Source organism: Bombina bombina, chromosome 4 (genome assembly GCF_027579735.1).
Source record: "Bombina bombina isolate aBomBom1 chromosome 4, aBomBom1.pri, whole genome shotgun sequence".
Classification (NCBI taxonomy): Eukaryota; Metazoa; Chordata; class Amphibia; order Anura; family Bombinatoridae; genus Bombina; species Bombina bombina.
Genome location: NC_069502.1, coordinates 1,155,031,829 through 1,155,051,833, shown reverse-complemented (window position 1 = coordinate 1,155,051,833; position 20,005 = coordinate 1,155,031,829). Strand labels below are relative to the sequence as shown.

At 41.5% G+C, this 20,005-nt stretch overlaps 1 protein-coding gene across 1 annotated transcript in view; it reads left to right on the top strand.

Moving 5' to 3' along the window:
* WDR26 (WD repeat domain 26) overlaps positions 1-20,005 on the top strand; it is a 599,442-nt gene that overhangs the window by 254,206 nt on the left and 325,231 nt on the right. The window contains exon 5 of the mRNA XM_053712600.1: positions 8,050-8,186. Coding sequence (XP_053568575.1) covers positions 8,050-8,186 — 137 coding nt within the window. The remainder of the gene's footprint in view (positions 1-8,049; positions 8,187-20,005) is intronic.

Sequence of the window (20,005 nt, the reverse complement as noted above, 5' to 3'; positions counted from 1 at the left end):
TGATTGGCTAGTGTCGTCATTACGCCAACGGCGTTGTCTCCGCCAATGGGGTGCGCCTGATCTTTTTCCATCATCCTGAGTGTCCTTCTTCCAACGATACACATTATCTTTCTATAATCTTCTTCGTCTCTATGGAACTTTTGTCGTTTCCGGCTCTCTATCGTTGTCTTCAATTCCGTAATAGTTGTCTTGACAGATGTCAGAAGTTTGTCCAGATCTTCAGATGACAAAGAGGCTTTCAGTACACTCTCCAATCTCGTCAACTCTTTTTTCTGCACATCTAAATCTCGCTGTAAGTACTCCACAGTTAGTACCAGCAAATCAAAGGAACACTTGTTGAGTATGTGAGTAAACTTTTCATAATATTCTTTATTTTCACACATCAGAGTAGGTCTAACATTCATACATAGCCCTCTAGGGATCCGTCGGACTCGATAGTATTCTGCCAATGTAGTGGCATGTAGGTCATAGGCTAGATTCTTTTTGGATATTCTTTCATATTCTCTAGATGAATTTTCAACCGGTGGGGTTTGTAAAAAGGTTCTTGAACCCCGCACCAGGGTAGTAATCCGTGAGGCTTCCAAGTCACTGTAAGTAAACGTTTTGCTTAGAGGTTCAGTCCCATTTAATTCCATTATGCTTGTAATATAACACAGCAGCAGTGATGCACGTAATCCAAGGCAGTCAATATATCAAATATATGGAAGAATGAAAACAGCATCAATCTGCAGGGAGGTGCACGTACCCAGGTCCTGCCAATGACCTCCAATAATGTCCAATTCACAAAAAGAACAGCACCATCCAAAGATAAGTTAAAAGTGTATCTTTATTGGGACATCTCCAAACACAGCACATAACACAACGTTTCGGTCAGATGACCTTAATCATGTGATTAAAAACATGTCTTTATGAATATTTATGAAGAGAGGTTTGTATACACTCAGAAAGCATTCCAAAAATATGGATTATGTTGGTATAGATATATAGACGATATTTTTGGCATATGGGGGGGTGACATTGGCTCACTGCAGTCCTTTGTAGATGACCTCAACATTTCAACTAGACACATTAAACTTAAATTGGTATGTAGTGAGGTATCTATAGATTTTTTGGATACTACTATTCAAAAGAATGGTAGAGGACTAAAGGTTGACTTATTTAGGAAAGAAAGTGATAGGAACAACCTATTGAAATATGAAAGTGCACACTATCCACCTCTTATTAACAGTCTTCCCAAAAGTCAGCTCTTAAGAGTTAAAAAAATTGTTTCAGATGATCAGCTAGCTCACAGTAGACTTAGAGAAATGGGTAATCTGTTTCTACAGAGGGGTTATCCAAAGCCCTTGATTGAACGCCATATTAAAGAAGTAGAAAATATTCTCAGACAAACTATTCTTAAAGGAGAATATAATTTAGACAAGAGAAGAATAAAAATAAACGTATGATTTTCATATCTAGATTTAACCCTTTAAGTAATAAGATCAATAACATTATTAAGAAACATTGGTCCACCATCAAAGATTTGAACCCTAATGTTATTGATTTCCAACAGTTACCTATGCCTGCATACAGGCGATGTAAAAATATTAAAGACTCATTAATAAAAGCAGATATAGGTCCTAAAAAGAAACAAGTTCAAACAGTATTATCTACTCCCAAGTTAGGATGTTTCCCCTGTCTCAATTGCTGTAATTGTAATAATATCATTAGAGGGGATAGCTTTCTTCACCCTCTTAATGGAAGGAAATATAAAATACCAGGCTTCTTTACTTGCAACTCTGATTATATAATCTATCTAATTAAATGTCCTTGTTCCAAAATTTACATAGGAGAATCGACTAGGAGAATAAGAGATAGAATAAATGAACATAAATCTAACATACGGTGTGGCATTAAAGAAGCCCCTGTTGCCAATCATTTTTTGACTGCAGGACATAATATTTCTCAATTGATATTTCAGATAATTGAGCAAGTTAAGAGACCAAGAAGAGGGGGGAATAGACAAAAATTACTAAAAAGTAGAGAGACTTTTTGGATTTATACTCTGCAATCCCTCATCCCATATGGAATGAATAAAGAGATAGATTGGAACATTACAATGTGAGTTAGTTCCACTTGAGATTTATTCATTTCTGTTAATAGTCTGGCTATGTGATTGGAAACATTTATTTTAATCATATATGTGTGGGATATTATCATATCTTTTCTCAGGGGTTTTGCATTTTTTCATATATCTATTGAAATGTTATAAGTAATTATGTATGTGTATATATATATACTGTCATTCCTTTTTTTCTGTTTTTTGTCTGTGAGTTAACCAAGTAATATGTAAGAATGATAAATGACCTTGTTTTACCACTAGAGGGTGCTAAAGAGTTCAATGTTGAAACAGAATGTATAAAATTCACCTGTATAGGTAATTATCACCTCCCCCAAGGTGGGTATATAAGGAGTGGTTATAGGTCTTGTTTTTAATCACATGATTAAGGTCATCTGACCGAAACGTCGTGTTTTGTGCTGTGTTTGGAGATGTCCCAATAAAGATACACTTTTAACTTATCTTTGGATGGTGCTGTTCTTTTTGTGAATTGGCCGTAGTACATCTAACCAAACTTACGGCTAAAAATTCCGGATTCGCCATACAGGCGCGCAGAGCGCTCTGGTTTAAATCCTGGTCAGCGGATGTAACTTCCAAGTCTAAACTACTTAACATTCCTTTCAAAGGGCAGACCTTATTCGGGCCCGGCTTGAAGGAAATTATTGCTGACATTACGGGAGGTAAGGGCCACGCCCTTCCTCAGTACAGGGCCAAACCAAAGGCCAAACAGTCTAATTTTCATGCCTTTCGTAACTTCAAGGCAGGAGCAGCATCGACTTCCTCCGCTCCAAAACAGGAAGGAACTACTGCTCGTTACAGACAAGGTTGGAAAGGCAACCAGTCATGGAACAAGGGCAAGCAGGCCAGAAAGCCTACTCCCGCCCCTAAGACAGCATGAAGTCAGGGCCCCCTATCCAGAGACTGATTTAGTGGGGGGCAGACTTTCTCTCTTTGCCCAGGCTTGGGCAAGAGATGTGCAGGATCCCTGGACGTTAAAGATTATATCTCAGGGATACCTTCTGGATTTCAAATCCTCTTCTCCACAAGGGAGGTTCCATCTTTCGAGGTTATCGACAAACCTAGTAAAGAGAGAGGCATTTCTACAATGTGTACAAGACCTCTTAATCATGGGGGTGATCCACTCAGTTCCGCAATTGGAACAGGGACAAGGATTTTACTGAAATCTATTTGTGGTTCCCAAAAAAGAGGGAACCTTCAGACCAATCTTGGACTTAAAGATCTTAAACAAATTCCTAAGGGTACCATTGTTCAAGATGGAAACCATTCGAACCATCCTACCCATGATCCAAGAGGGTCAATATATGACCACGGTGGACTTAAAGGATGCTTACCTTCATATACCGATTCACAAAGATCATTATCGGTACCTGAGGTTTGCCTTTCTAGACAGGCATTACCAGTTTGTGGCTCTTCCCTTCGGGTTAGCCACGGCCCGAGAATTTTTACAAAGGTTCTGGGCTCACTTCTGGCGGTACTAAGACCACGAGGCATAGCGGTGGCTCCGTACCTAGACAACATTCTGATACAAGCGTCAAGTTTTCAGAATGCAAAGTCTCATACAGAGATAGTTCTAGCATTTCTGAGGTCGCATGGGTGGAAAGTGAACGTGGAAAAGAGTTCTCTGTTACCACTCACAAGGGTTCCTTTTCTAGGGACTCTTATAGATTCTGTAGAGATGAAGATTTACCTGACGGAGTCCAGGTTATCAAAGATTCTCAATGCTTGCCGTGTCCTTCATTCCATTCCAAGCCCATCAGTAGCTCAGTGCATGGAGGTAATCGGCTTAATGGTCGCGGCGATGGACATAGTGCCATTTGCGCGCCTGCATCTCAGACCGCTGCAACTATGCATGCTCAGTCAATGGAACGGGGATTACTCAGATCTGTCCCCTTTGCTAAATCTGGACCAGGAGACCAGAGATTCACTTCTCTGGTGGTTGTCACCGGTTCATCTGTCCAAAGGAATGACCTTTCGCAGGCCAGATTGGACGATTGTAACAACGGATGCCAGCCTTCTAGGCTGGGGAGCAGTCTGGAATTCTCTGAAGGCTCAGGGATCGTGGACTCAGGAGGAGAAACTCCTCCCAATAAACATTCTAGAATTAAGAGCAATATTCAATGCTCTTCTAGCTTGGCCTCAGTTAGCAAAGCTGAGGTTCATCAGATTTCAGTCGGACAATATCACGACTGTGGCTTACATCAATCATCAAGGGGGAACCAGGAGTTCCCTAGCGATGTTGGAAGTCTCGAAGATAATTCGCTGGGCAGAGTCTCACTCTTGCCACCTGTCAGCGATTCACATCCCAGGCGTAGAGAACTGGGAGGCGGAATTCCTAAGTCGCCAGACTTTTCATCCGGGAGAGTGGGAACTTCACCCGGAGGTATTTGCTCAACTGATTCGTCGTTTGGGCAAACCAGATCTGGATCTCATGGCATCTCGCCAGAACGCGAAGCTTCCTTGTTACGGATCCAGGTCCAGGTACCCGGGAGCGGTGCTGGTAGATGCATTAGCAGCCCCTTGGGTTTTCAACATAGCTTATGTGTTTCCACCATTTCCGTTGCTACCTCGGCTGATTGCCAGGATCAAACAGGAGAGGGCATCGGTAATTCTGATAGCGCCTGCGTGGCCACGCAGGACCTGGTATGCAGACCTAGTGGACATGTCGTCCTGTCCACCATGGTCTCTTCCTCTGAGGCAGGACCTTCTAATTCAGGGTCCTTTCAACCATCCAAACCTAATTTCTCTGAGGCTGACTGCCTGGAAATTGAACGCTTGATTCTATCAAAGCGTGGGTTTTCGGATTCGGTTATTGATACATTAATACAGGCTCGGAAACCTGTGACAAGAAAAATTTACCATAAGATATGGCGTAAATATTTATATTGGTGCGAATCCAAGAGTTACTCATGGAGTAAGGTTAGGATTCCTAGGATATTAGCTTTTCTACAAGAGGGTTTAGAAAAGGGTTTATCCGCTAGTTCGCTAAAGGGACAGATTTCAGCTCTGTCTATTCTTTTACACAAACGTCTGGCAGAGCATCCAGACGTCCAGGCCTTTTGTCAGGCTTTGGCTAGAATTAAGCCTGTGTTTAAAGTTGTTGCTCCTCCGTGGAGCTTAAACTTGGTTCTTAAAGTTCTTCAGGGTGTTCCGTTTGAACCCCTTCATTCCATTGATATTAAGTTTTTATCTTGGAAAGTTTTGTTTTTGATGGCTATTTCCTCGGCTCGAAGAGTCTCTGAGTTATATGCCTTACATTGTGACTCTCCTTATCTGATCTTTCATTCAGATAAGGTAGTTCTGCGTACTAAACCTGGGTTTTTACCTAAGGTTGTTTCTAACAGGAATATCAATCAAGAGATTGTTGTTCCATCGTTATGTCCTAATCCTTCTTCAAAGAAGGAACGTCTTTTGCATAATCTAGACGTGGTCCGTGCTCTGAAGTTCTACTTACAGGCAACTAAAGATTTTAGACAAACTTCTTCTCTGTTTGTCGTTTACTCTGGACAGAGGAGAGGTCAAAAGGCTTCGGCTACCTCTCTCTCTTTTTGGCTTCGTAGCATAATACGTTTAGCCTATGAGACTGCTCGACAGCAGCCTCCTGAAAGAATTACAGCTCATTCCACTAGAGCTGTGGCTTCCACCTGGGCCTTTAAGAATGAGGCCTCTGTTGAACAGATTTGCAAGGCTGCAACTTGGTCTTCACTTCATACTTTTTCCAAATTTTACAAATTTGACACTTTCGCTTCTTCGGAGGCTGGTTTTGGGAGAAAGGTTCTAAAGGCAGTGGTTCCTTCTGTTTAATGTTCCTGCCTTGTCCCTCCCATCATCCGTGTACTTAGCTTTGGTATTGGTATCCCATATGTAATGGATGACCCGTGGACTGAACACGCTTAACAAGAGAAAACATAATTTATGCTTACCTGATAAATTTATTTCTCTTGTAGTGTGTTCAGTCCACGGCCCGCCCTGTCTTTTTCAGGCAGGTTCTAAATTTTAAAATTATAACTCCAGTCACCACTGCACCTTATAGTTTCTCCTTTCTCGTCTTGTTTCGGTCGAATGACTGGATATGACATGTGAGGGGAGGAGCTATATAGCAGCTCTGCTTGGGTGATCCTCTTGCAACTTCCTGTTGGGAAGGAGAATATATCCCATAAGTAATGGATAACCCGTGGACTGAACACACTACAAGAGAAATAAATTTATCAGGTAAGCATAAATTATGTTTTTTGTCATTCTCTTTGGTGCCTTTAAGGGTCATAACCTTTTTTGGTTGGCTTATGAGTCTATCAGACAACAGCCTCCTGGGAGGATAAAGTCTCTTTCCATGAGGGCTGTTCTCTTCTACCTGGGCCTTTAACATTGAAGCTTATGTGGAACAGATCTGCAAGGTAACCCTTGGTCCTCATTGCAAGCTTTTTTTTTTTTTTTGCTTTTTCCAAATTTTATGTTTTTTGCATCAGCTGTGGCTTCTTTGGGAGGAAGTTCTTCAAGAGGTGGTGCCGTCTGTTTAGGTTCGCCTGTTTTGTTCTCCCTCCCTTCCGTTCTGTGTCCTGTAGCTTGGGTATTGATTCCCACTAGTAATTGAATGGAATTGTGGACTCTCCATGCCATTGGAAAGAAAACAAAATGTATGCTTACCTGATAAATTATTTTCTTTCCTGACATGGAGAGTCCATGACCCGCTCCCTTAATTTTAAGATGGCTTTTGTCAATTCTAAACCTCAGGCACCTCTATATCCTTGTGTCCTCTTCTCTTTCCATATTCCTTCTGCTGAATGACTGGGGTTTATGGGAAGTGTGAGTGATATTTAACAGCTTTGCTGGGTGTTCTTAGCCTCCCCCTGGTGGACAGGAGTTCAATTCCAACTAGTAATTGAATGGATTCTTGGACTCTCCATTCCAGGAAAGAAAAGAATTTATCAGGTAAGCATATATTTTGTTTTTTACTACTGTGATTACGTTGTGTGTGTATATAAGCCTATGAAGATTGCCCCCTTATCTCATATTTACTTTAAGCTAATTAGTGCTGACTCATGAATGACTCCATGGGGGTGAGCACAATGTTATGTATATGGCACACATGAACTAACAGAGTCTTGCTGTGAAAAGCTATAAAAATGCACTGCGAGAAAGGCGGCATGCAGGGCCTTTAAAACAGGCAGAAATGGTTATAATGTATTTTGGTTGTGCAAAGATGGGGAATGGGTAGTAAAAGTGTTATCTATTTAAAACTTTTGGGGTAGAATGTTATAGCAATATAAATATAGAATGTTATAGCAACATAAACATTGTCTCAGACCAAAGGAGCTAGTTGCAGGCCATAAGAAACTCCCCCCCCCCCCACACACACACACTTCAGGTTTCATTGAGAAGTGAATGTGCTGCATGTATGGAGAGTTAACGGAGTATTGTGTGGTTATATACCAAAGCTGTGACACCAAGTAATCCTGTTTTACACAGTTGATCATTAATCATACAGCTTTTCTCTCTTCTGTGCAGCTGGCACATTCTTGTCCTCTCTGGGAAAATCTAAAGTACATTTTTTGGGTATGTAGCAGTTAAAGGGACCTGAAACTTTTTTGTTTTTCTTTCATGATTCATATAGATGATACTATTTAAAACAACTTTCCAATGTATTTATATTATCTAATGTGCTTCTTTCTCTTGGTATCCTTGGTTGAAGAAGCAGCAATGCATTACTGAGAGGTAATTAACACATTGGGTGAGCCAATAACATGAGTCATATATGTGCAAACACCAATTTTTTTTATTATTTTTTCCAAGCAAATTCGATTAATCTGCCCTTTTATATGAGGAGCAAATCAGTGTTTTATCCTATGCCATGCTTTCTCTGAAAAATCCTCAAGGATGTATTGTTATATGTTCTGAAGGACGTACTCAGACTACCTTCTCTTCTTCACTTTTAGAGAATGAAGTTCTTGCTGCTCCAACAGAAGTACCTAGAATACTTGGAGGACGGCAAAGTCCTGGAAGCACTTCAAGTCTTACGCTGTGAACTGACACCGTTAAAATATAATACTGAGCGGATCCATGTCCTCAGTGGGTAAGCGCATGGACTTCAGAAAAGTTCCCAGACACTCGGTCAACACTGTTTTTTACATAATTGTTTCTGAAAAACTATTAGTGCGCAAACTATTTGACATCAACACGAACACACTGTTACCATGTATTGCTGGTCACTTAAGTTCTTACATGTGTGTGTGTGTGGGAAGAGAGGTTTTCTGAAACACAAAGTAAATTTCTCATTAATTATGACAGACCATACCAAATTGTGTAATTTCTGACTATATAGAAGGAGCGACAAAACCTTGAGCCGCATTACATTCTACTCATGTTGTCTTCCATAATTTGCTACAAATGCACATTTTTATTATTAGAAGTACAATGTGGACAACACACAAAAAAACTTTATGGGCTGGAGGTTGCCCATAGGCTGTAGTTGGGGCAACACTAGTATACAGCAGCTGCCAACCTAGATAGACTTGATATAAAGTAAGCATAACATAAACAATTCTGTCCATTTTATGCTCCAGTCAAAATTATATATTTTTATTTAGCGTGGAGTGGGATCTGTGGATATTACTCTAAATTCTGAGTTAGAACTTGTGGGCATTCTTAGCTTTTCATGTTTTAAATAACCCGTTAATAATAAGGAAACTTAATTTGCCACATTCTTTTCTCCATGGAATCCTGCTTTGTCTTTGATACTAATAACTGACCATTGTTTCAATGGATCGTAAACATATTTTGTAGATAGGTGGGGGGGGGGGGGGTTATTATAAATTTTAAAGGTTGTTTTTTTTTTTTGTTTTTTTTTAAAGATATATTTCAAAAGCTCCATTAATGTAAATAAATATAAAAACTATATATCTAACATAGACATGGAAAGTTAATCACACAAAAATAGAAAATGTATGTAACATAACTACAACCTATATAAAGCTAATGCAAACCCTGAAAATGGTACTATATATTAAAAAGAAAAGAGGATGGGTCACAATATACCCATTGGAAAAAAATAAAACCAGGGACTTAAGTACTTTTTTTTTTTTTTAATACATTATAGAAAAATAAATATTTTAAAATACATAATAGCATCATCAAGAAGTCTTAAAAAAATAGAAAATACACAAGAAATAATCATAAAAAAAAACTAGGACCGGTTATGTGTCTAATGCGCAACTGCAAATACATATGTAGTCATAGTGTAGAACATTCAGTTTTGCAGGCAAAAGTGCAATATAGATAGCAATACACAAATGTCACACTAATGCACAATTAGAATAAAATAAATGTGAAACAAAATTTTAACTCAAAGTTCATTCAATAGTGGAAGGATATATCCGTTCCTTGAGGGTTCTGTAGATTCAGTGATCTTCAGTGTGTCCCTCGAAAAAAGAAGAGAAGATATAGTGTAACTCTGTCAAACAGCTGTGAACACTTGTAAATAAGGACAAATGGTTACTTGCATTTGATGGAGCTAATGCAAGCTCTATGGTATGCGCACACCTACTTTTATACTGGTAGGCAAACAGTATCTCACAATGACAATGTAAAAGATAATTTAAAAATATAAAAACCGTCACAAATGCTTTGTGAACACCAATATTTAAGGGCTATATAGACCAATAACCAAGTTAGTATAGTCCGGAGTTAACCATAGATACAGATGGAAAGCAGAAACCAAACCGCTCACTAACCGCAACTCTGTTACCGGTAAGGTATCACTCCACCCCTGGCGTCACTGGCACGTTTTGATGTGTAAGAGATAAAAGTTCCGACGTACGTTTCGCTGTACTACTTGCAGCTTTGTCAAGGAAAAAAAGGCTCAAGCTTTTCTGAACTGTTTCAGACCTGGAGCTTTCAGGGGTAATCATACCAGTTCCGTTTCAGGAACAGGGCCTGGGGTTTTATTCAAATCTATTCATTGTACCAAAGAGAAAATTCTTTCAGGCCAGTTCTGGATCTGAAAATTTTGTATCGTTATGTAAGAGTGCCAACTTTCAAAATGGTGACTATAAGGACTATTCTGCCTTTTGTTCTTCAAGGGCATTATATGTCCACAATAGACTTACAGGATGCTTATCTTCATATTCCGATTCATCCAGACCATTTTCAGTTTCTGAGATTCTCTTTTCTAGACGAGCATTACCAATTTGTCGCTCTTCCGTTTGGCCTAGCGACAGCTCCAAGAATCTTTTTGAAGGTTCTCGGTGCCCTACTCTCTGTAATCAGAGAACGGGGTATTGCGTTATTTCCTTATTTGGACGATATCTTGGTACTAGCTCAGTCTTTACATTCTGCAGAATATCACACAAATCAACTAGTGTTGTTTCTTCAGAGACATGGTTGGAGGATTCATTTATGAAAAAGGGTCACCTTTTTAGGTTTCCAGATAGATTCAGTGTCCATGACTCTGTCTCTAACAGACAGACGTTTAAAATTGGTTTCAGCTTGTCGGAACCTTCAGTCTCTGTCATTCCCTTCAGTGGCTATGTGCATGGAAGTTTTAGGTCTCATGACTGCAGCATCAGATGCGATCCCCTTTGCTCGTTTTCATATGAGACCTCCCCAGCTTTGTATGCTGAACCAATGGTGCAGGGATTATACAAAGATATCACAATTAATATCCTTTAAATCCCAAGGTTCAACTCTCTGACTTGGTGGTTAGATCACCATTGTATAATTCAAGGGGCCTCTCTTCGTCCAACCTGGACTGTGATTACAACAGATGCAAGTCTTTCAGGTTGAGGAGCTGTCTGGGGATCTCTGACAGCACAAGGGGTTTGGAAACCTCAAGAGGCGAGGTTACCAATCAATATTTTAGAACTCCGTGCTATCTTCAGGGCTCTTCAGATGTGGCATCTGTTGAAGAGAGAACAGTTTATTTGTTTTCCGACAGACAATATCACAACTGTGGCATATGTCAATCAGGGTGGGACTCGCAGTCCCCAAGCTATGAAAGAAGTATCTCGGATACTTGCTTGGGCGGAATCCAGCTCAGGTCTAATTTCTGCGGTTCATATTCCAGGTATAGACCATTGGGAATCTGATTATCTCAGCCGTCAGACTTTACATCCGGGGGAGTGGTCGCTCCATCCAGATGTGTTTTCTCAGATTGTTCAGATGTGGGGTCTTCCAGAAATAGATTTGATAGCTTCCCATCTAAACAAGAAACTTCCCAGATACCTGTCCAGGTCCAGGGATCCTCAGGCGGAAGCAGTGGATGCGTTAGCAGTTCTTTGGTGTTACCAAGCTGCTTATATCTTCCCACCTCTAGTTCTTCTTCCAAGAGTGATCTCCAAGATCATCATGGAAATATTGTTTGCGTTTCTGATAGCTCCAGCATGGCCTCACAGGTTTTGGTATGCTGATCTTGTCCGGATGTCCAGTTGCCAACCTTGGCCACTTCCTTTTAAGACAAGAACTTCTGTCTTTTTCCATCAGGATCTCAAATCATTAAATTTGTAGATATGGAAATTGAACGCCTAGTGCTTAGTCATAGAGGTTTCTCTGACTCAGTGATTAATACTATGCTACAGGCTCGTAAATCTGTTTTTAGGAAGATTTATTATCAAGTTTGGAAGATTTATATTTCATGGTGTTCTTCTCATAAATTCTCCTGGCATTCTTTTAGAATTCCTAGAATTTTACAGTTTCTTCAGGATGGTTTGGATAAAGGTTTGTCTGCAAGTTCCTTGAAGGGACAAATCTCTGCTCTTTCTGTTTTATTTCACAGAAAGATTGCTAAGCTTCCTGATATTCACTGTTTTGTACAGGCTTTGGTCCATATCAAGCCTGCCATTAAATCAATCTCTCCTCCTTGGAGTCTTTGGTTTTGAAGGCCTTACAGGCTCCTCCTTCTGAGCCTATGCATTCTTTGGACATTAAACTACTTTCTTGGAAAGTGTTGTTCCTTTTGGCCATCTCTTCTGCTAGAAGAGTTTCTGAATTATCTGCTCTTTCTCCAACATTGGTGTGTCCGGTCCACGGCGTCATCCTTACTTGTGGGATATTCTCTTCCCCAACAGGAAATGGCAAAGAGTCCCAGCAAAGCTGGTCACATGATCCCTCCTAGGCTCCGCCCACCCCAGTCATTCTCTTTGCCGTTGCACAGGCAACATCTCCACGGAAATGGTTAAGAGTTTTTTGGTGTTTAAATGTAGTTTTTATTCTTCTATCAAGTGTTTGTTATTTTAAAATAGTGCTGGTATGTACTATTTACTCTGAAACAGAAAAGGATGAAGATTTCTTTTTGTAAGAGGAAGATGATTTTAGCAGACAGTAACTAAAATAGATTGCTGTTTCCACACAGGACTGTTGAGATGAAGTAACTTCAGTTGGGGGAAACAGTTAGCAGACTTTTCTGCTTAAGGTATGACTAGCCATATTTCTAACAAGACCATGTAATGCTGGAAGGCTGTCATTTCCCCTCATGGGGACCGGTAAGCCATTTTCTTAGTCAAACATAAAAGAATATAGGGCTTAAAAAAGGGCTTAAAAACTGGTAGACATTTCTCCAACATAGGTGTGTCCGGTCCACGGCGTCATCCTTACTTGTGGGATATTCTCTTCCCCAACAGGAAATGGCAAAGAGCCCAGCAAAGCTGGTCACATGATCCCTCCTAGGCTCCGCCTACCCCAGTCATTCTCTTTGCCGTTGTACAGGCAACATCTCCACGGAGATGGCTTAGAGTTTTTTAGTGTTTAACTGTAGTTTTTATTATTCAATCAAGAGTTTGTTATTTTGAAATAGTGCTGGTATGTACTATTTACTCAGAAACAGAAAAGAGATGAAGATTTCTGTTTGTATGAGGAAAATGATTTTAGCAACCGTCACTAAAATCCATGGCTGTTCCACACAGGACTGTTGAGAGCAATTAACTTCAGTTGGGGGAACAGTGAGCAGTCTCTTGCTGCTTGAGGTATGACACATTCTAACAAGACGATGTAATGCTGGAAGCTGTCATTTTCCCTATGGGATCCGGTAAGCCATGTTTATTACGATTGTAAATAAGGGCTTCAAAAAGGGCTTATTAAGACTGTAGACTTTTTTTGGGCTAAATCGATTGATTATTAACACATATTTAGCCTTGAGGAATCATTTTATCTGGGTATTTTGATATAATAATATCGGCAGGCACTGTTTTAGACACCTTATTCTTTAGGGGCTTTCCCAAAGCATAGGCAGAGCCTCATTTTCGCGCCGGTGTTGCGCACTTGTTTTTGAGAGGCATGGCATGCAGTCGCATGTGAGAGGAGCTCGGATACTTAGAAAAGACTTTCTGAAGGCGTCATTTGGTATCGTATTCCCCTTGGGGCTTGGTTGGGTCTCAGCAAAGCAGATACCAGGGACTGTAAAGGGGTTAAAGTTCAAAACGGCTCCGGTTCCGTTATTTTAAGGGTTAAAGCTTCCAAATTTGGTGTGCAATACTTTTAAGGCTTTAAGACACTGTGGTGAAAATTTGGTGAATTTTGAACAATTCCTTCATGTTTTTTCGCATTTGCAGTAAAAAAGTGTGTTCAGTTTAAAATTTAAAGTGACAGTAACGGTTTTATTTTAAAACGTTTTTTGTACTTTGTTATCAAGTTTATGCCTGTTTAACATGTCTGAACTACCAGATAGACTGTGTTCTGAATGTGGGGAAGCCAGAATTCCTATTCATTTAAATAAATGTGATTTATGTGACAATGACAATGATGCCCAAGATGATTCCTCAAGTGAGGGGAGTAAGCATGGTACTGCATCATTCCCTCCTTCGTCTACACGAGTCTTGCCCACTCAGGAGGCCCCTAGTACATCTAGCGCGCCAATACTCCTTACTATGCAACAATTAACGGCTGTAATGGATAATTCTGTCAAAAACATTTTAGCCAAAATGAACACTTATCAGCGTAAGCGCGACTGCTCTGTTTTAAATACTGAAGAGCATGACGACGCTGATATTAATATTTCTGAAGGGCCTCTAACTCAGTCTGATGGGGCCAGGGAGGTTTTGTCTGAGGGAGAAATTACTGATTCAGGGAACATTTCTCAACAAGCTGAACCTGATGTGATTGCTTTTAAATTTAAGTTGGAACATCTCCGCATTCTGCTTAAGGAGGTATTATCCACTCTGGATGATTGTGACAAGTTGGTCATCCCAGAGAAACTATGTAAAATGGACAAGTTCCTAGAGGTGCCGGGGCTCCCAGAAGCTTTTCCTATACCCAAGCGGGTGGCGGACATTGTTAATAAAGAATGGGAAAGGCCCGGTATTCCTTTCGTCCCTCCCCCCATATTTAAAAAATTGTTTCCTATGGTCGACCCCAGAAAGGACTTAGGGCAGACAGTCCCCAAGGTCGAGGGAGCGGTTTCCACTTTAAACAAACGCACCACTATACCCATAGAGGATAGTTGTGCTTTCAAAGATCCTATGGATAAAAAATTAGAAGGTTTGCTTAAAAAGATGTTTGTTCAGCAGGGTTACCTTCTACAACCAATTTCATGCATTGTCCCTGTCGCTACAGCCGCATGTTTCTGGTTCGATGAGCTGATAAAGGCGGTCGACAGTGATTCTCCTCCTTATGAGGAGATTATGGACAGAATCAATGCTCTCAAATTGGCTAATTCTTTCACCCTAGACGCCACTTTGCAATTGGCTAGGTTAGCGGCTAAGAATTCTGGGTTTGCTATTGTGGCGCGCAGAGCGCTTTGGTTGAAATCTTGGTCGGCTGATGCGTCTTCCAAGAACAAGCTACTTAACATTCCTTTCAAGGGGAAAACGCTGTTTGGCCCTGACTTGAAAGAGATTATCTCGGATATCACTGGGGGTAAGGGCCACGCCCTTCCTCAGGATCGGCCTTTCAAGGCAAAAAATAAACCTAATTTTCGTCCCTTTCGTAGAAACGGACCAGCCCAAGGTGCTACGTCCTCTAAGCAAGAGGGTAATACTTCTCAAGCCAAGCCAGCTTGGAGACCAATGCAAGGCTGGAACAAGGGACCGGATCTGGTGGGGGGCAGACTCTCTCTCTTCGCTCAGGCTTGGGCAAGAGATGTTCTGGATCCTTGGGCGCTAGAAATAGTCTCCCAAGGTTATCTTCTGGAATTCAAGGGACTTCCCCCAAGGGGGAGGTTCCACAGGTCTCAGTTGTCTTCAGACCACATAAAAAGACAGGCATTCTTACATTGTGTAGAAGACCTGTTAAAAATGGGAGTGATTCATCCCGTTCCATTAAGAGAACAAGGGATGGGGTTCTACTCCAATCTGTTTATAGTTCCCAAAAAAGAGGGAACGTTCAGACCAATCTTAGATCTCAAGATCTTAAACAAGTTTCTCAAGGTTCCATCGTTCAAGATGGAAACCATTCGAACTATTCTTCCTTCCATCCAGGAAGGTCAATTCTTGACCACGGTGGATTTAAAGGATGCGTATCTACATATTCCTATCCACAAGGAACATCATCGGTTCCTGAGGTTCGCATTCCTGGACAAACATTACCAGTTCGTGGCGCTTCCTTTCGGATTAGCCACTGCTCCAAGGATTTTCACAAAGGTACTAGGGTCCCTTCTAGCTGTGCTAAGACCAAGGGGCATTGCTGTAGTACCTTACTTGGACGACATTCTGATTAAGCGTCGTCCCTTCCTCAAGCAAAGGCTCACACGGACATTGTCCTGGCCTTTCTCAGATCTCACGGATGGAAAGTGAACGTGGAAAAGAGTTCTCTATCTCCGTCAACAAGGGTTCCCTTCTTGGGAACAATAATAGACTCCTTAGAAATGAGGATTTTTCTGACAGAGGCCAGAAAAACAAAACTTCTAGACTCTTGTCGGATACTTCATTCCGTTCCTCTTCCTTCCATAGCTCAGTGCATGGAAGTGATCGGGTTGATGGTAGCGGCAATGGACATAGTTCCTTTTGCACGCATTCATCTAAGACCATTACAACTGTGCATGCTCAGTCAGTGGAATGGGGACTATACAGACTTGTCTCCGAAGATACAAGTAAATCAGAAGACCAGAGACTCACTCCGTTGGTGGCTGTCCCTGGACAACCTGTCACGAGGGATGACATTCCGCAGACCAGAGTGGGTCATTGTCACGACCGACGCCAGTCTGATGGGCTGGGGCGCGGTCTGGGGATCCCTGAAAGCTCAGGGTCTTTGGTCTCGGGAAGAATCTCTTCTACCGATAAATATTCTGGAACTGAGAGCGATATTCAATGCTCTCAAGGCTTGGCCTCAGCTAGCGAGGGCCAAGTTCATACGGTTTCAATCAGACAACATGACAACTGTTGCGTACATCAACCATCAGGGGGGAACAAGGAGTTCCCTAGCGATGGAAGAAGTGACCAAAATCATTCTATGGGCGGAGTCTCACTCCTGCCACCTGTCTGCTATCCACATCCCAGGAGTGGAAAATTGGGAAGCGGATTTTCTGAGTCGTCAGACATTGCATCCGGGGGAGTGGGAACTCCATCCGGAAATCTTTGCCCAAGTCACTCAGCTGTGGGGCATTCCAGACATGGATCTGATGGCCTCTTGTCAGAACTTCAAAGTTCCTTGCTACGGGTCCAGATCCAGGGATCCCAAGGCGGCTCTAGTGGATGCACTAGTAGCACCTTGGACCTTCAAACTAGCTTATGTGTTCCCGCCGTTTCCTCTCATCCCCAGGCTGGTAGCCAGGATCAATCAGGAGAGGGCGTCGGTGATCTTGATAGCTCCTGCGTGGCCACGCAGGACTTGGTATGCAGATCTGGTGAATATGTCATCGGCTCCTCCTTGGAAGCTACCTTTGAGACGAGACCTTCTTGTTCAGGGTCCGTTCGAACATCCGAATCTGGTTTCACTCCAGCTGACTGCTTGGAGATTGAACGCTTGATCTTATCGAAGCGAGGGTTCTCAGATTCTGTTATCGATACTCTTGTTCAGGCCAGAAAGCCTGTAACTAGAAAGATTTACCACAAAATTTGGAAAAAATATATCTGTTGGTGTGAATCTAAAGGATTCCCTTGGGACAAGGTTAAGATTCCTAGGATTCTATCCTTCCTTCAAGAAGGATTGGAAAAAGGATTATCTGCAAGTTCCCTGAAGGGACAGATTTCTGCCTTGTCTGTGTTACTTCACAAAAAGCTGGCCGCTGTGCCAGATGTTCAAGCCTTTGTTCAGGCTCTGGTTAGAATTAAGCCTGTTTACAAACCTTTGACTCCTCCTTGGAGTCTCAATTTAGTTCTTTCAGTTCTTCAGGGGGTTCCGTTTGAACCCTTGCATTCCGTTGATATTAAGTTATTATCTTGGAAAGTTTTGTTTTTAGTTGCAATTTCTTCTGCTAGAAGAGTTTCAGAATTATCTGCTCTGCAGTGTTCTCCTCCTTATCTGGTGTTCCATGCAGATAAGGTGGTTTTACGTACTAAACCTGGTTTTCTTCCAAAAGTTGTTTCTAACAAAAACATTAACCAGGAGATTATCGTACCTTCTCTATGTCCGAAACCAGTTTCAAAGAAGGAACGTTTGTTGCACAATTTGGATGTTGTTCGCGCTCTAAAATTCTATTTAGATGCTACAAAGGATTTTAGACAAACATCTTCCTTGTTTGTTGTTTATTCCGGTAAACGGAGAGGTCAAAAAGCAACTTCTACCTCTCTCTCTTTTTGGATTAAAAGCATCATCAGATTGGCTTACGAGACTGCCGGACGGCAGCCTCCCGAAAGAATCACAGCTCATTCCACTAGGGCTGTGGCTTCCACATGGGCCTTCAAGAACGAGGCTTCTGTTGATCAGATATGTAGGGCAGCGACTTGGTCTTCACTGCACACTTTTACCAAATTTTACAAGTTTGATACTTTTGCTTCTTCTGAGGCTATTTTTGGGAGAAAGGTTTTGCAAGCCGTGGTGCCTTCCATTTAGGTGACCTGATTTGCTCCCTCCCTTCATCCGTGTCCTAAAGCTTTGGTATTGGTTCCCACAAGTAAGGATGACGCCGTGGACCGGACACACCTATGTTGGAGAAAACAGAATTTATGTTTACCTGATAAATTACTTTCTCCAACGGTGTGTCCGGTCCACGGCCCGCCCTGGTTTTTTTAATCAGGTCTGATAATTTATTTTCTTTAACTACAGTCACCACGGTACCATATGGTTTCTCCTATGCAAATATTCCTCCTTAACGTCGGTCGAATGACTGGGGTAGGCGGAGCCTAGGAGGGATCATGTGACCAGCTTTGCTGGGCTCTTTGCCATTTCCTGTTGGGGAAGAGAATATCCCACAAGTAAGGATGACGCCGTGGACCGGACACACCGTTGGAGAAAGTAATTTATCAGGTAAACATAAATTCTGTTTTTTATGGGCTAAAACGATTGCTTTATTGGGGCATATTATGCAGATTCTAGCTAATAATTGGCATTATAATCTTGGGGAACATTTAAAAAACGGCAGGCACTGTGTTGGACACCTTTTTTAGTCTGGGGGCCTTTCTAGTTATAGACTGAGCCTCATTTTCGCACCATTACGGCGCAGTTGTTTTTGGAGAGCAAGGCATGCAGATGCATGTGTGAGGATCTAAGAATCACTAAAAAAGCTTCTAGAAGGCGTCATTTGGTATCGTATTCCCCTCTGGGCTTGGTTGGGTCTCAGCAAAGCATATAGCTGGGACTGTATAGGGGTTAAATTTGAAAACTGCTCCGGTTCCGTTAATTTAAGGGTTAAAGCTCTGAAATTTGGTGTGCAATACTTTTAATGATTTAAGACACTGTGGTGAAATTTTGGTGAATTTTGAACAATTCCTTCATACTTTTTCACATATTCAGTAATAAAGTGTTTTCAGTTTGAAATTTAAAGTGACAGTAACGGTTTTATTTTAAAAGTTTTTTGTGCTTTGTTGACAAGTTTAAGCCTGTTTAACATGTCTGTACCATCAGATAAGCTATGTTCTATATGTATGAAAGCCAATGTGTCTTCCCATTTAAATTTATGTGATAATTGTGCCATAGTGTCCAAACAAAGTAAGGACAGTAATGCAACAGATAATGATATTGCCCAAGATGATTCCTCAAATGAGGGGAGTAAACATGATACTACATCATCCCCTACTGTGTCTACACCAGTTATGCCCACACAGGAGGCCCCTAGTACATCTAGTGCGCCAATACTTATTACCATGCAACAATTAACGGCTGTAATGGATAACTCTATAGCAAATCTTTTATCCAAAATGCCTACTTATCAGAGAAAGCGCGATTGCTCTGTTTTAAACACTGAAGAGCAAGAGGGCGCTGATGATAATTGTTCTGTCATACCCTCACACCAATCTGAAGGGGCAATGAGGGAGGTTTTGTCTGATGGAGAAATCTCAGATTCAGGAAAAATTTCTCATCAAGCTGAACCTGATGTTGTGACATTTAAATTAGAACATCTCCGCGCACTGCTTAAGGAGGTGTTATCTACTCTGGATGATTGTGACAATTTGGTCATTCCAGAGAAATTATGTAAGATGGACAAGTTCCTAGAGGTTCCGGTGCCCCCCGACGCTTTCCCTATAACCCAAGCGGGTGGCGGACATAGTAAATAAAGAGTGGGAAAGGCCCGGCATACCTTTTGTTCCCCCCCCTATATTTAAGAAATTATTTCCTATAGTCGACCCCAGAAAGGACTTATGGCAGACAGTCCCCAAGGTCGAGGGGGCGGTTTCTACTCTAAACAAACGCACTACTATTCCTATCGAAGATAGTTGTGCTTTCTAAGATCCTATGGATAAGAAATGAGAGGGTTTGCTTAAAAAGATTTTTGTACAGCAAGGGTTACCTTCTACAACCAATTTCATGCATTGTTCCTGTCACTACGGCAGCGTGTTTCTGGTTCGAGGAACTAGAAAAATCGCTCAGTAA